This window comes from Aphanomyces astaci (assembly GCF_000520075.1).
Source record: "Aphanomyces astaci strain APO3 unplaced genomic scaffold supercont1.66, whole genome shotgun sequence".
In the NCBI taxonomy this organism is placed as follows: domain Eukaryota; phylum Oomycota; class Saprolegniomycetes; order Saprolegniales; family Verrucalvaceae; genus Aphanomyces; species Aphanomyces astaci.
This window is the reverse complement of record NW_009798329.1, coordinates 72,918-84,646: the sequence shown is the minus strand read 5'-3', so window position 1 is coordinate 84,646 and position 11,729 is coordinate 72,918. Positions and strand designations below refer to the sequence as shown.

Here is an 11,729-nt window from a genome sequence, read left to right as displayed (position 1 = left end):
GACGATTTAACCTCGCTGTTCTATCCCAACGAGCTTGGGACAATGGGGATTTACTTCCTGGATCGGAACAAAGTGCAGATGTGATGTCCGAGTACAGTACCTGTAGTTTTAGTTTTATCAATACTCTGATTAAAATCAGATTTGAGCTACTATGGGAACAGCCTTTCGACCGGAAAAGGCCAGAGTGGTTATTAACAATATATAGGATAATTGATTATCTAAGAATATCTGACTAATCCATTTTGAGTTCTACAAGTATGCAAAAACGTTACTGACATTTTTACTGGCATTCCATTGGAAGAAAGAACCAAAATGTGTCCAATGACACGCGCAGAGCGGCCGTTGAATCCATCGAGGGTCCATGCGCCATGCAAGTTTTCGCGGTTGTTCCGGCCTCCGAAAGCGTGCAAATGGCATGTGAAGATGGCCGAATAGTCAAGGACGCGTTCCGAAATCTCTGTGGCTTACTGAGCTCTGTGGACGAAGTTTGAAAATCATAGTATGACCAAAATTTGTACATTTTCCCCTGGCCTGCCTGTTAATAGTATCGTTAGGTCAATCACCATTCTTGTGCCCATTTGGTTGTGTCGCTACTACCAGATACTTGTATTGACAGTGCCGACTGTGGAATAATGCACAACAGCAATGATCAAACACAGTTCGCCAACGTTACTGTAGTCATTGCATGAAAGTTGAGATTTTCTTGGTTTGCTGCTACGTAGACCTTGGGTCTATCTGTTGTCGCTTGCTTGTTCAATGGGCAAGTAAAACGGGTGCGTATCGACCACAAAAAAGCAGGACGCTCGAAACTGGTGTCATGATTCGCTTGTAACTTGGTGGTTGCCCAACTGCAGAGTACTACAGTACATAGTACTTACTACGAAGTAAAACCCGAAATATTTACTTCGAGTTAGCCACTTGTTTCTATTCGCGAGCATTTTTTGGTCATACCGTATGTACCGCGTGGACAAACGACAAGCTCCTTAATCTCCCTCAAGTATGAATGAAGGGGAAACTTAGCTCAACGATATTGGGAAGAACTTCGTCTGCGACAACGTTAAAGAATCTGGGACAGGTTGGCTCGTCCGTTGTACTATAGTTCTTTGATCCCGTTGGCTTTTGTAACTAGGCAGTCGTGATTTTGCTCCATGAACGTGAACGCGTTAATTTCCGATATTATTCAGGTACCACACCGCGCGCCGTCGACTAGTCAAAGTGTGGAGGCAATTCACGCGAGCCTCGCTGCGTTCAAAGCGTTTAGCCACCACGCTACTAGTAGTAGTGACGAAGGCCATCGCGACTTGGCTCGAGCGTTGGAACAGCTCGAGAACTCGGCGTGTGCTTGGTTTCCACAGTATGGCTGTGTCATTCTCGCGATAGCCGCGGGGTACAATGCGTTGTCCCACTTGGTTCTCCTGTACCCAGACATGTGGCAAGCCAACGTCTCGCATCGTTCGACAGGCGCAACATTCACCGCCAAGCCGAGTGGCACGACTGTACTCGACGTTGGCACTATCCCGACCGAGGCGGTGGAGGGGTTTCGAGACCGATTGCAAGCCCTGTTGCACAAAGTAGCCACTCGACATGGTAATGGACGAAGCGCTGTGAATGGCCAAGGGCACCAGAAAACACCCCATTTCATCCACGCCTTGGCTCGCCAAGTCCTCAGTTCCATCGTTGTCGAAGTGGCGCCGTACGGAGGGAGCACCGATGTGGGGATGCACACTGGCACCCAACCCCGAGCCACAGCGCACCCCCTTGTCGAAGCCGCCTTGTACTACTTTCTCGCCCACCCTCCCAGTTACGACCGACTTCGAGGGCACTTTTTGCTGTGGGTGGCGAAGCAGTACAATGTCGAGATGACCATCGACTCGATCAACACGGCCATGAGCCTTGTGGACGCCATTGCGCTTCCCGCGCTGGACATGGATGAGCATGGCGCGAACGTGAAAGCCATCACGGAGCAGTTGCAAATGCTGCGAGCCACGTTGGACTCCCAGTATTTGCATTTTACGAGCACCAAAGCCGAGCGGTTTAAGATTGTTGAGCCCAACGATGTACGATACCCCGCCTTGGTCTCGGACGCGCTACGCTCCAGTCAAGTGCCCACTACACCACTGACAATGCAAGAGCGCCAGGCGCGGGCATTGGCCAACAGTGGGGCGCTGCCCAACTTTCCGCACTATGGAAATGTCTCGCCTGGGAGTTTCCAACAGGTTCTGACTTGGATTAGCAGCGATGCGCGGTTGAAGGCTGGGAAAGAACAAGATGCGTGCTTGCTCGTCTTGAATGAAATCCACGAGATGATGTGGTCATGTGCCAAACACTTGTCAGCCACTCAATCTCCCATGCACTTGTCTGTCGACGACGTGTCGGCGCTGGACCAACTCGTGACCGCGTACTCTGAATTGTTGGACGCTTGGCTAACGTCTAACGACGGTCGACATCAAATGATGACAAAACTCCGAAGCTACGAGGTCGTGGTGACATGGATGGGGTATTGTCTGGTGCATCAACATTGCGCTCAAGAATACCCGCTCGTGTTGGCCTACCAAACGCCATTGAACTGGATGAATCTCGGTTCGTTGGTGATGGAAGACAAACGAGCGATCGACGCCATGCGCTTGGTAGCGGGGTACATTCGTTGCATCAACAATGCCGCGAGGTTGCCATTGTTCTCGTTGGCCAGCATTGGAGGAACGGTCGAGTTCTCGCAAAAGTTTGCTGAAACTTGTGATGAGATGCAACAGCGATGGTCGAGTGAAGAGGAAGCAACAAGTCGACGCATGGAAACGTACATGAATCAAGTACGAGCGAAGCAAGTCCGAGCGGCGAAACTGCGAGCTGAATTGCCGGGGTTGCAGAGTGCATTGAGCGTGGCCAGCACGGAGTATACACAAGCGCAGCAAGCTGAAGAGGCAACTCGCATCAATTACCCGGATGTGTATGTTTGCAAAAGACGCCATGGATATTACAAAACTTCGGACCAAGCGTGTACAGCAGTACATGCCACATCGTCCGCTCTTTCCCGAATGAACGCAGCCCAACGAAACTGGGATGCCAAGAATGCAGAAATCTCAAAGACAATTGTGCCGCCCCCATTTGTGGTCTGTCCGCTGCCCGAGCTGGCCGACAAGGCGTTCAGTGTCTTGTTCTTTTTCTTGATCCCCCCAAGTTTGGACACGTTGTCGCGCCTCGCTGTCGAAGCCCAAGTCAGCTTGGTGCCACGTCCACCCGGGTTGGATGACCATGACGTTGGGGTTACCCCCACAAAAACTTCGTGGGTCCAACACTACAACACGTACTCGTTTGGATGTCCAGCGGCCTACCCCTGCCACTGGACCATTTATCCTGTTGGTTTGTACATTCCGACGCAATGGGGCCCCAGTACAGTCGATGGCATCACTCATGCCCACGCTTCGTTTTGGTTTCCGACAGAGTTTGAGCATGGGTTGGCGTGGTCGGCCAATTTGAATCCGCATTTGGTCACAGAGGCGCAAATGCATGCGTTTTTCATGGACCAGCTGGACGACAGACAATTCCAGTGGATCATGGAGTTTCCTGCATGTGCAAGTCAAGGCGAGTCATCCAGGGGGAACCTTTCTTATGCCAATCTACACGATATCCCCCCAGGATTGTCCAAAGCCGAGTTCTTGACGATGGGGTCGTTGCGTGCCTACCCGAACCAGCAAATACGAAAGTTGGTGCAAGCGTTACATGCGTCGACCCTTCCCTTGAGCCATCCCCTGGTGTTGAGTGTGCTCTGTCAAACGATGTATCACGTGGGGGCGCTGTCCGATGCCGACGTGCCGGCGCTTTTGTGGAAACGTGACTTAGACGACAACATGGGATGGCTGGAGAAGTGGTATGCTGGCCTCTGGAATCAACTGGGCCTCCTTCGTGACTCAATTCGAGACTACAAAGCGTTTATCGCAGGGGCGACCATGGCGTCGTACTTGTCCCAGTTTTATCCTCAAGCCCGACAGCTGGCTCGAGAATTTGTTGCCGTTGCTAAAAATTGGGCGACTATTATTCGCAATGAAATGGACGATGCTATCACGACAGCCACCCAACGACTGGACCTGCGTGCCAAGCAGTGCTTAATGTACGGGTATGGTATTTTGGCCCTGTCGGCAGTGGGCGCGTTCGACACCAACGACGTGAGCAACTTGGTGGAGTGTATCGTGATGTTTCGATACGGCCTATTGTTTGGCGAAGGAAATAAGATGCAAACCGAGCTGTCGTGGCTGCAAGTGCAAGTTGCACATGTGATGGCTTGTCGCATCCATGACGTTCTGGCGACCTTGCAAAGCACCGGCGAAGGCGGCGACGATATCATTTCCCGAGCCATGGGGGGGGTGTTCCCCCACCTGCAAGTTCAGCCGTCACGAGTGGATGAAATCGTGTCGTTGGCAACGACAGTGGTTGGAAACGGCAAGGTTTCGAAGGCCATGAGTTGCTTACTACCGACGCCCGCCATCCAATGGACAATCATTTCTCAAACAAGTTGCTTTGAATCGACCGTGGTTGTTCGGGGCGAACCCGAGCACTACTTAATCAACGTCCTCACGGGTTGTGTGCTGCTGAACGGCAATCCGCCATGTCGACTCCCTCGATCCATTGTACAACATGCCACGTACACACGATACTTTGACGAGCAAGATTTTGACGTGATGGCTATCTGCGACACGGTGTTTCGTACAACCCAAACGTGCGACGACGTGTACTTTGAGTTCGCAATCGTCAATGCGACAACCATACGAATCCGATCGATTCACAGCCAAACCGAGCGTGTTTTAGAACTCGTGGAACTCACGGAATCGGCGTGGATGTCAGGGCTACCCATCCGCTTGTTGAAAATGCATTCGCACTGGTTGGACTGCACCCAAAAGCTGTTGGTTTTCCGCCCCCCCACGTTCAAATCACGAGTGAATCAACAGTACCTTGCAGTGCTCGATGATCCCAGTCGATGCTTCGAAGTCCCGTACGCCAGCCAACACATTGAGCTCACGGAAGTGATCGCAATGCGACAGTCGTATCGTTACTTCGTGGAGGAATCCACCGTTCCTTGGATTGCGACAGCCTTGTCCAAGTTTGAAAATGTAGCGTACGTGCACGCCATGATGACGCCTGGCAAGATACTTCAGGTCCACTTGCCCCGGTATGGCTTGACGTTTGAAGGGCACACGGTGAACCCACGCAGTTTGGAATTCACCGAGTTCCACTTGGCCACTACCCAACAGCTTGACTTCACACTGCCGTTCTTTGAGCATTACCTAGTCCTCGAACGACTCGTGGAGTGTCCAGGCCAGCCTTCGACGAAACTATTGGTCCCAAACGGCATGGTTGTTGTGCGCAATGGCATGGTGATAGTCCAACAAACCGACGCCTGCGATGCGGCGCTGAGCTATTTCACGTATGATTTCGCCCCCCACTCCAATCAATTGTCGGCGAATTCCATCGTTGGTCGTCTGCAACTTGCGGCGATATTCGCAGCCTCGAGCTCATCGGTGCCGGACCCCCACCTCAACATGACAGCATCCGAGATGGCCCTGATATTGCTTCGACAATGCTGGGTTTCACGCCCGTGGACAGAACTCGAAGCGTCGAAGTTGGCCAACTTGGCGTCCTTTGCATACAAGGAGCCTGCACTTGCGATCCTTTGCGAACGCTTCGCCAAGCAAGCCCTCGACCGAGCCTTTTTGTATGTAGCTGTCCCTGCCGAACCCAACCACGCACCGAATGAATTGGTCAACACGTCCAAATGTGAACTTCGCGGTTGGAATACACAAACGATGCCTTGGAATGATCTTCGGCGGGGATTGCAGCCCCACGAAATGATAGAGGCGTTTGGGCCGATCCCCCGACCACGAAGGCACGACTCCCCTCCTGGATCGTACTCAGTCAGTTCAATTCCTCCATGTCCTGTGTCCAAGGACGTTGTGGCCATTGTGGAGCGATCGGTGCTGTCCATGGTCGAGTATCAGTCGAAAACGTCATCTCGTCCATACCCATTGAAGAAGCAGAAGCTCAACAATAGCATCGAAGCGCACGTGGGTAGCCTATTGGAAAAGAGTTGGCACCACTACCAAGACCTAGCCCAGCCGATGTTTACCCAATCCAAGGACAATATGGAGAAGGTACTACAACGTACACAGCGGCAAGTGCAAGGTAAAGTGGACACCCTTGAGTCGTATCTTGTTGACGTCGTGAGGAATTGCATTCCAACGCGTCATGTCCATCGAATGAACCTTCGTCGGGCTTGCAATCGTGTGGCCAATCCCACCCTACGTGATATGCTGGTTTGGGCGCACTCCCCACACGAAGTGCTTCGCTTTAACCCGTACTTTTCACCCGAGGCCGTCAAGGCGATTCAGGGGGTCACCCAGCTCTACTTAGCCACGGTCGTTTTGAACGCTCGGTTGTGTCGCATTTTACACTTGATAGAGTCAACGGCGTCGGACGCGCAGGTGCTGCAAGAACTGCAAGTCACTCGGACGTGGAGCATCGAGGACCATCCGCGGTGGCTCGTATTTGAAGTCGAAGGGTCGTTGCAGATTCGCCCCGAGCAGGCCACGATCGCACAGCATTTATTGAACGAGCCATCTGGGACGATTTGTCAACTCAACATGGGGCTCGGCAAGACGCGGGTGATTTTGCCCCTGCTCATTCTGCACTACACCAGTCAAGGCCATGTGCCACGGGTGCATATCCTGGGACCGATTTTACAAGAAGCGCTGGCGTTCTTCCACCTGCACCTCAGCGCATCGACGCTGGCGATTCGTATTTTGGACCAGCCCTTTCATCGACAAGCTGAGCTCACTTCGTTTGGCATGTCGATCTTGGGCCAGCCGATTATGAACGCTTGCTACGTTGTCGCCCCCGAGCACCGGTTGTCGCTGGAAATGAAATTGCAGGAATGGGTATACGAAAAAAACGTTCACGCGGAGCCATTGGCGGCCCTTCTAGCACAATCAAAGTTCGTCGACATCTTCGACGAGGTCGACGCATTGCTGCACCACCGGTATCAACTTGTGTACGCCATGGGAACTCCTGATAGACTGGACAACTGCGAGACGCGTGCGGTCGTTGCGCAGGGGTTGCTAGCGGTGCTGAATACGTGTGATCGGGACAGCCGGCTCCACCAGTGGATTTTCCAGCATGGGCTTCAAAACACCAACAAGTCCAAGAGTGCATTTCGGGAAATTCGACTTAAAGTTGGCGTTCCCGAAGCCGCTCTGGAAGAATTTCGTCGACTGGTAGCGCACGCCATGATTGCTCACTCGTCTGTGCACTTTCAATGGCTCGGGCTTTGGTGCCAGAAAAGCTCAGCTCACAAAGACGCCCTTGTACGATGCTTGCTGCTGAAAGATGGGGAGATTGATGGTCTACAATGCTTAGCCAGCACGTCCGCGTATGCTTCCATGCTGGCGCTGCGCGGGTTCCTTGCGTTTGGAATCTTGGAGCATTGCCTTCAACAACGCCCCCGTGTGCAATATGGTGTTGACCCCCATCGGCACCCCAAGCGACTGGCGATTCCGTTTCGAGCTGCCGACGTCCCCTCAGCTCGGGCAGAGTTTGGCCACCCCGACGTTTCCATCGTTTTGACGACGCTAGCCTATTACTACCAAGGATTGACGGAGACACAGGTACCCCCACTGGAATCAATGCCTATGCTTAATCTGATGTTTTCTAAATGATGATTAGGTGCTGGAAGCGATCAAGGTATTGCTTTCACTGGGTCGTTCAGCGCGGACGAACGAGTACGAGACTTGGTTTAGTCCCATTCGCGATGAGCTGCAGCCAAAGGAAAGCCAGATGCTGGACAATTGCTCCAAGCTGGATACGTCGAATGGCCCCCAAATGACGCTCTTGGTGGCAAAACTAGCGTTTTCCACGAATTTGATCGATTTTTGGCTGCGCCGGTGTGTGTTTCCCACGGATTTGGTGCAATATCCGGCTCGCATTGCGTCTTCGGCTTGGGACATGGCCAACAGCGACCATGCCAAGGGGTTTTCTGGAACGAATGAGTCGAACCCGATCCTACCCACGCAAATTACACCGAACCAACCACAGCTGCCATCGTTGTTGGCTACGAATGGCCTGATGCTGGACCGACTCATGACGTGTACGGTGACTTGCCATGCTTTGGCAGCCGGTACCTTGTGGAAATCGTTGATGGAGTACGTCGTGGCTGGTGGCTACGAGGCGTTGATAGACACGGGGTCGCTCTTGGCTGGCATTTCGAACGAAGCCATCAGCATGTACATGCTCAACCACGACAATCTGCATGCAAAACTCGGCGCCATCGTCTACTTTGACCCGCCCCAAGGGTGTTGGATGTCCCTGAATCGAGCCACACGACACGCGGTACCCCTCCATGACTCCCCCATCAAGGAGCGCGACTCGTTTGTATTGTTTGACGAAGCTCGATCCCGGGGCACCGACATGAAAATGCGCGCGTCGGCGGTGGCCGTGCTGACGTTGGGCCCGAAACTGACCAAAGACAAGTTGATGCAAGGCGCGGGGCGACTTCGCCTGCTGGGCAAACACCAACGAGTCGTGCTGGCGGTTCCTCCAGAAATCCAACAAACCCTACCCTCTGTGACGTTGCCAGGCATTCTGGAATGGGTGGTGAAGAACACGGCCGCGAACATCGAGGCAGGTTTGCCCTCGTGGTCTGAACAAGGTCTGTTCTTTTGCAAGAGCAAACAAGAGGCATTTCAAGCGGTGGTGGAGGAGCACTGGGCCCTGAAAGACCTGTACGAGCTGCCGGTGCGCGTCCAGAAACTGTCGTCGTATGTAGCCGATCAAGTGGAAACGGATTATGATGGCAGCGACATGGCCAAACTGATCGCGGATCAATGCGCGTCGCTTGGGGTGGAAGTGGACGTGTCCTTGTCGTACGGCGAAGAATGCGAACGGGAACTGCAAGTTGAAGAGGAGGAGCAACAAGAAAAGGACGTCGAGATGCGCGAGCAGAAGCCGCGTGTCGAAGCGTCGTGGAACTACTCGTCGATTTTAACGGCAAAGTCAGCTCAAGACGTTCAAACAACGGTGGTCCCTCTCGCTGAGGGCATACCGCAACTGTGGGGGCTTGGTGACGTGGCATGGCCAGCGACCATCTTTGGGACGACGTCGTTCTTCAACACGCTTGCATCCAAGACAACCCTCAAGTATGCGCGTGTCGTGGACTCGGTGGCCCTTTTTCCAAATGGCGACGTGTTGTTGCTATCGGACAAGGAAGCTGATGCTGTCTTGGAGCTCGTGTGGGCGCGACCGTCTCGCTCTGTGCTTGGCCTTTTGCGGGGTCGGTTGAACCCACAGTTTACACTGGAAAACGTCGCCATGCTACACCATGCAGCTGATGGTACGCCATCTCCCATGGCTGTCGGCAACGAAGTGGCGCTGGCGTTGCTGAATGGCGTGACGAGGTTTGATGCAACCACGCAACCGTCCCTGAAAGCATTGCTCGCCAAGCCTCTGGCCCGGGTGGCTATTTCAAATCTGATTGACGCCCGCGGCGAAGGGCGCAACTGGATTGAATCGGACTTGGAAAAAGCGTGCAAATTGATGGAGCTGGTGGATGTAGCCAACGAGTAGCGGCGATGACAGTACAATTTCATGACAAATATATATTACTACTCTGGTCCATGAAAAGAGTCCCATTTGTTTTGACTTGTTTAAAGTATGGAAATTGGCAGAGTTCTGAGAAAATAACTCTATAAATACATAATTTTATTGATACATAGAGGTATATACCCAAAATCAGCCGCCGGCCATGGAGAGAGAGCTGTAGTCTGTGCACACGCCGAATGAACGGACAACTTCAATAGATAAAGTATAGCTCTATACTGTTGCGTGCTATATCAGAGAACAAACCTTGGATAGGGTCGTCCTGGCCATTGTATCGGCATGATGTGGTGATTGACACTTGCACAACGACACAAGGCGCAACTAGCTAACAGTGAAGTATTGTTTTTCTACCCCGACCTGACTTGCAAGTTGTACTGCACTTATGTGACTTAACGATACAATTGTCTGCCGAGAAGTTTGAAGAGATAAGGGTGACATGTGTCGTTCGAATGGTGACGACGACTTTGACGATATCTAGATTTAGGCCAACGGTAAATAAGGGGTGGTAGCATTACGTTCCGAGTCTCGACGGACTGGGTTTAGGGGGCTTGGGCTTCGCCAGCTATCGATCGCTAGGGTGAGCCCAAAGCACTTGCCATGTACAGCATGGCGACAAGGATGGTCTGGATGGCGTCGGTGGCGGCGCGGGCGGCGTGGCTCGTCGCGGCGAGGGAAGACCAGGCAGACGGATGTGTTTCCAGTGAATGGGCTAGCCATTCCCACTGGATTGTGGGGTGAGTCGTCGTCACTATTTTGCAAGGCGACGACTGCGTGGAAGGTGCTACAAGACGCAGCGGGGGCCTGCCAGAGCCATCGGGGAGGATGCTACTGGCGAAGCTTTTGGGGGAGGCGGGGATGGTGCATTGTGAAGTGGCTGGGTGGTGCATGTAACTGGTTTGCATATGGTCCAATGCTGCGGTCAGGCCGACAAGACCGGTCAACTGCAATGTGGACGCTGGAAACGCAACAGAAATCGTCCGAGTCTCGGGGAGCAGTACCGAGGCGAACGATTTCGAGGTCTACACGTGGCGTCACCAGAGGTCGATCGACGAGCCACCGCGGGAAGGCGGTGGGGCTGCACTTGCAATTTGGAAATGCTGCCATCGTACCATCATCCAACCAAGGTCCGACACACGACGTCATAAAGACATGTTGAGGTGCAAAGATGGTGGTGTACGTGCGTTTCTTTTCAGGTAGCGCTGAATGTACTGCACAATTGAGTCGGACCGGGTTGGTTGTATTTGGGTGACCTCATGTTGGCTACACCAGTTAATTTCAGTGCCTAGAGAGTGTTGGTTATGATGCACCACTCGAGTAGGCACATTCACAGTGGAGAGCTGTGTTAACGTGACCACGTACACCGTCGCGTGCTTGAAAGCTAGCCGCCGCGGCCGCAGACAAGGGTTCAGCCTTGGACTCGGGCGGGTAAGTCGGGTTGACCATGGGTGCAAAATTCACACAAATGGATTTGATTGGCCAAGGGTGCACCAATCATCGTTGTTGCAAAATTGGAAATGTGCGATCTTTGATAGAAACGCAATATGCGGTCATAGCGTAGTGGCAGTGACGTTGGAGTCTGAATTGAAATTGCATCAAGAATGGCGTAATGCTAACTAACTCACGTGTACGTAGTGTTGACGAGGGGGGCACTTTCTGATTACACAATCTATGCTGTAAACAACACATTAACTTCAATGACGTTCTTTGGAGTGTTCTAACAAATACTGAGCGAGGGCAATAATGGGGCTCTCACGATTTTCGGTGCAACACCGCAATTCAGACTCCATCAGAACCATTGACGGTGTGAAACGTATACTGTTACACAAAACGCTCTAGATTGTTTGAAAGTTGCAAGCAAAGTTGACCCCCAATTGATTTGATAGCCTCTCCCAGATTTGGAACATGAAGGTTCTAGAGCAAGTCATTTAGGGGGCGTGAAATGCAAAGTATGAACCCTGTCCAAATACTCGATATAATCGCCAAACAGCAGATTGCAGTCGAGCGGATGGATGGAGATACTTGTTGACGATCTGTACGTGTACACAAAACCTGAGATGGTCGATGGTCAACGTAGGTCTTTTCATATACAGTAA

At 52.4% G+C, this 11,729-nt stretch overlaps 2 protein-coding genes across 2 annotated transcripts; one reads left to right on the top strand and one right to left on the bottom strand.

Annotated features, from left to right (window-relative positions):
* Nucleotides 1-1,148: 1,148 nt before the first annotated feature.
* On the top strand, nt 1,149-9,603 carry H257_15075 (hypothetical protein; the record flags this gene model as incomplete). The annotated part of the gene is made up of 2 exons (XM_009843056.1): nt 1,149-7,649; nt 7,708-9,603. 2 exons carry the CDS (start codon nt 1,149-1,151, stop codon nt 9,601-9,603), a joined length of 8,397 nt encoding a protein of 2,798 aa, XP_009841358.1.
* A 605-nt stretch (nt 9,604-10,208) lies between these two features.
* On the bottom strand, nt 10,209-11,079 carry H257_15074 (hypothetical protein; the record flags this gene model as incomplete). Its single annotated transcript, XM_009843055.1, has 2 exons — nt 10,209-10,655; nt 10,996-11,079. The coding sequence occupies 2 exons, from the start codon at nt 11,077-11,079 to the stop codon at nt 10,209-10,211; spliced, it is 531 nt and encodes a 176-aa protein (XP_009841357.1).
* Between the last annotated feature and the right edge of the window lie 650 nt (nt 11,080-11,729).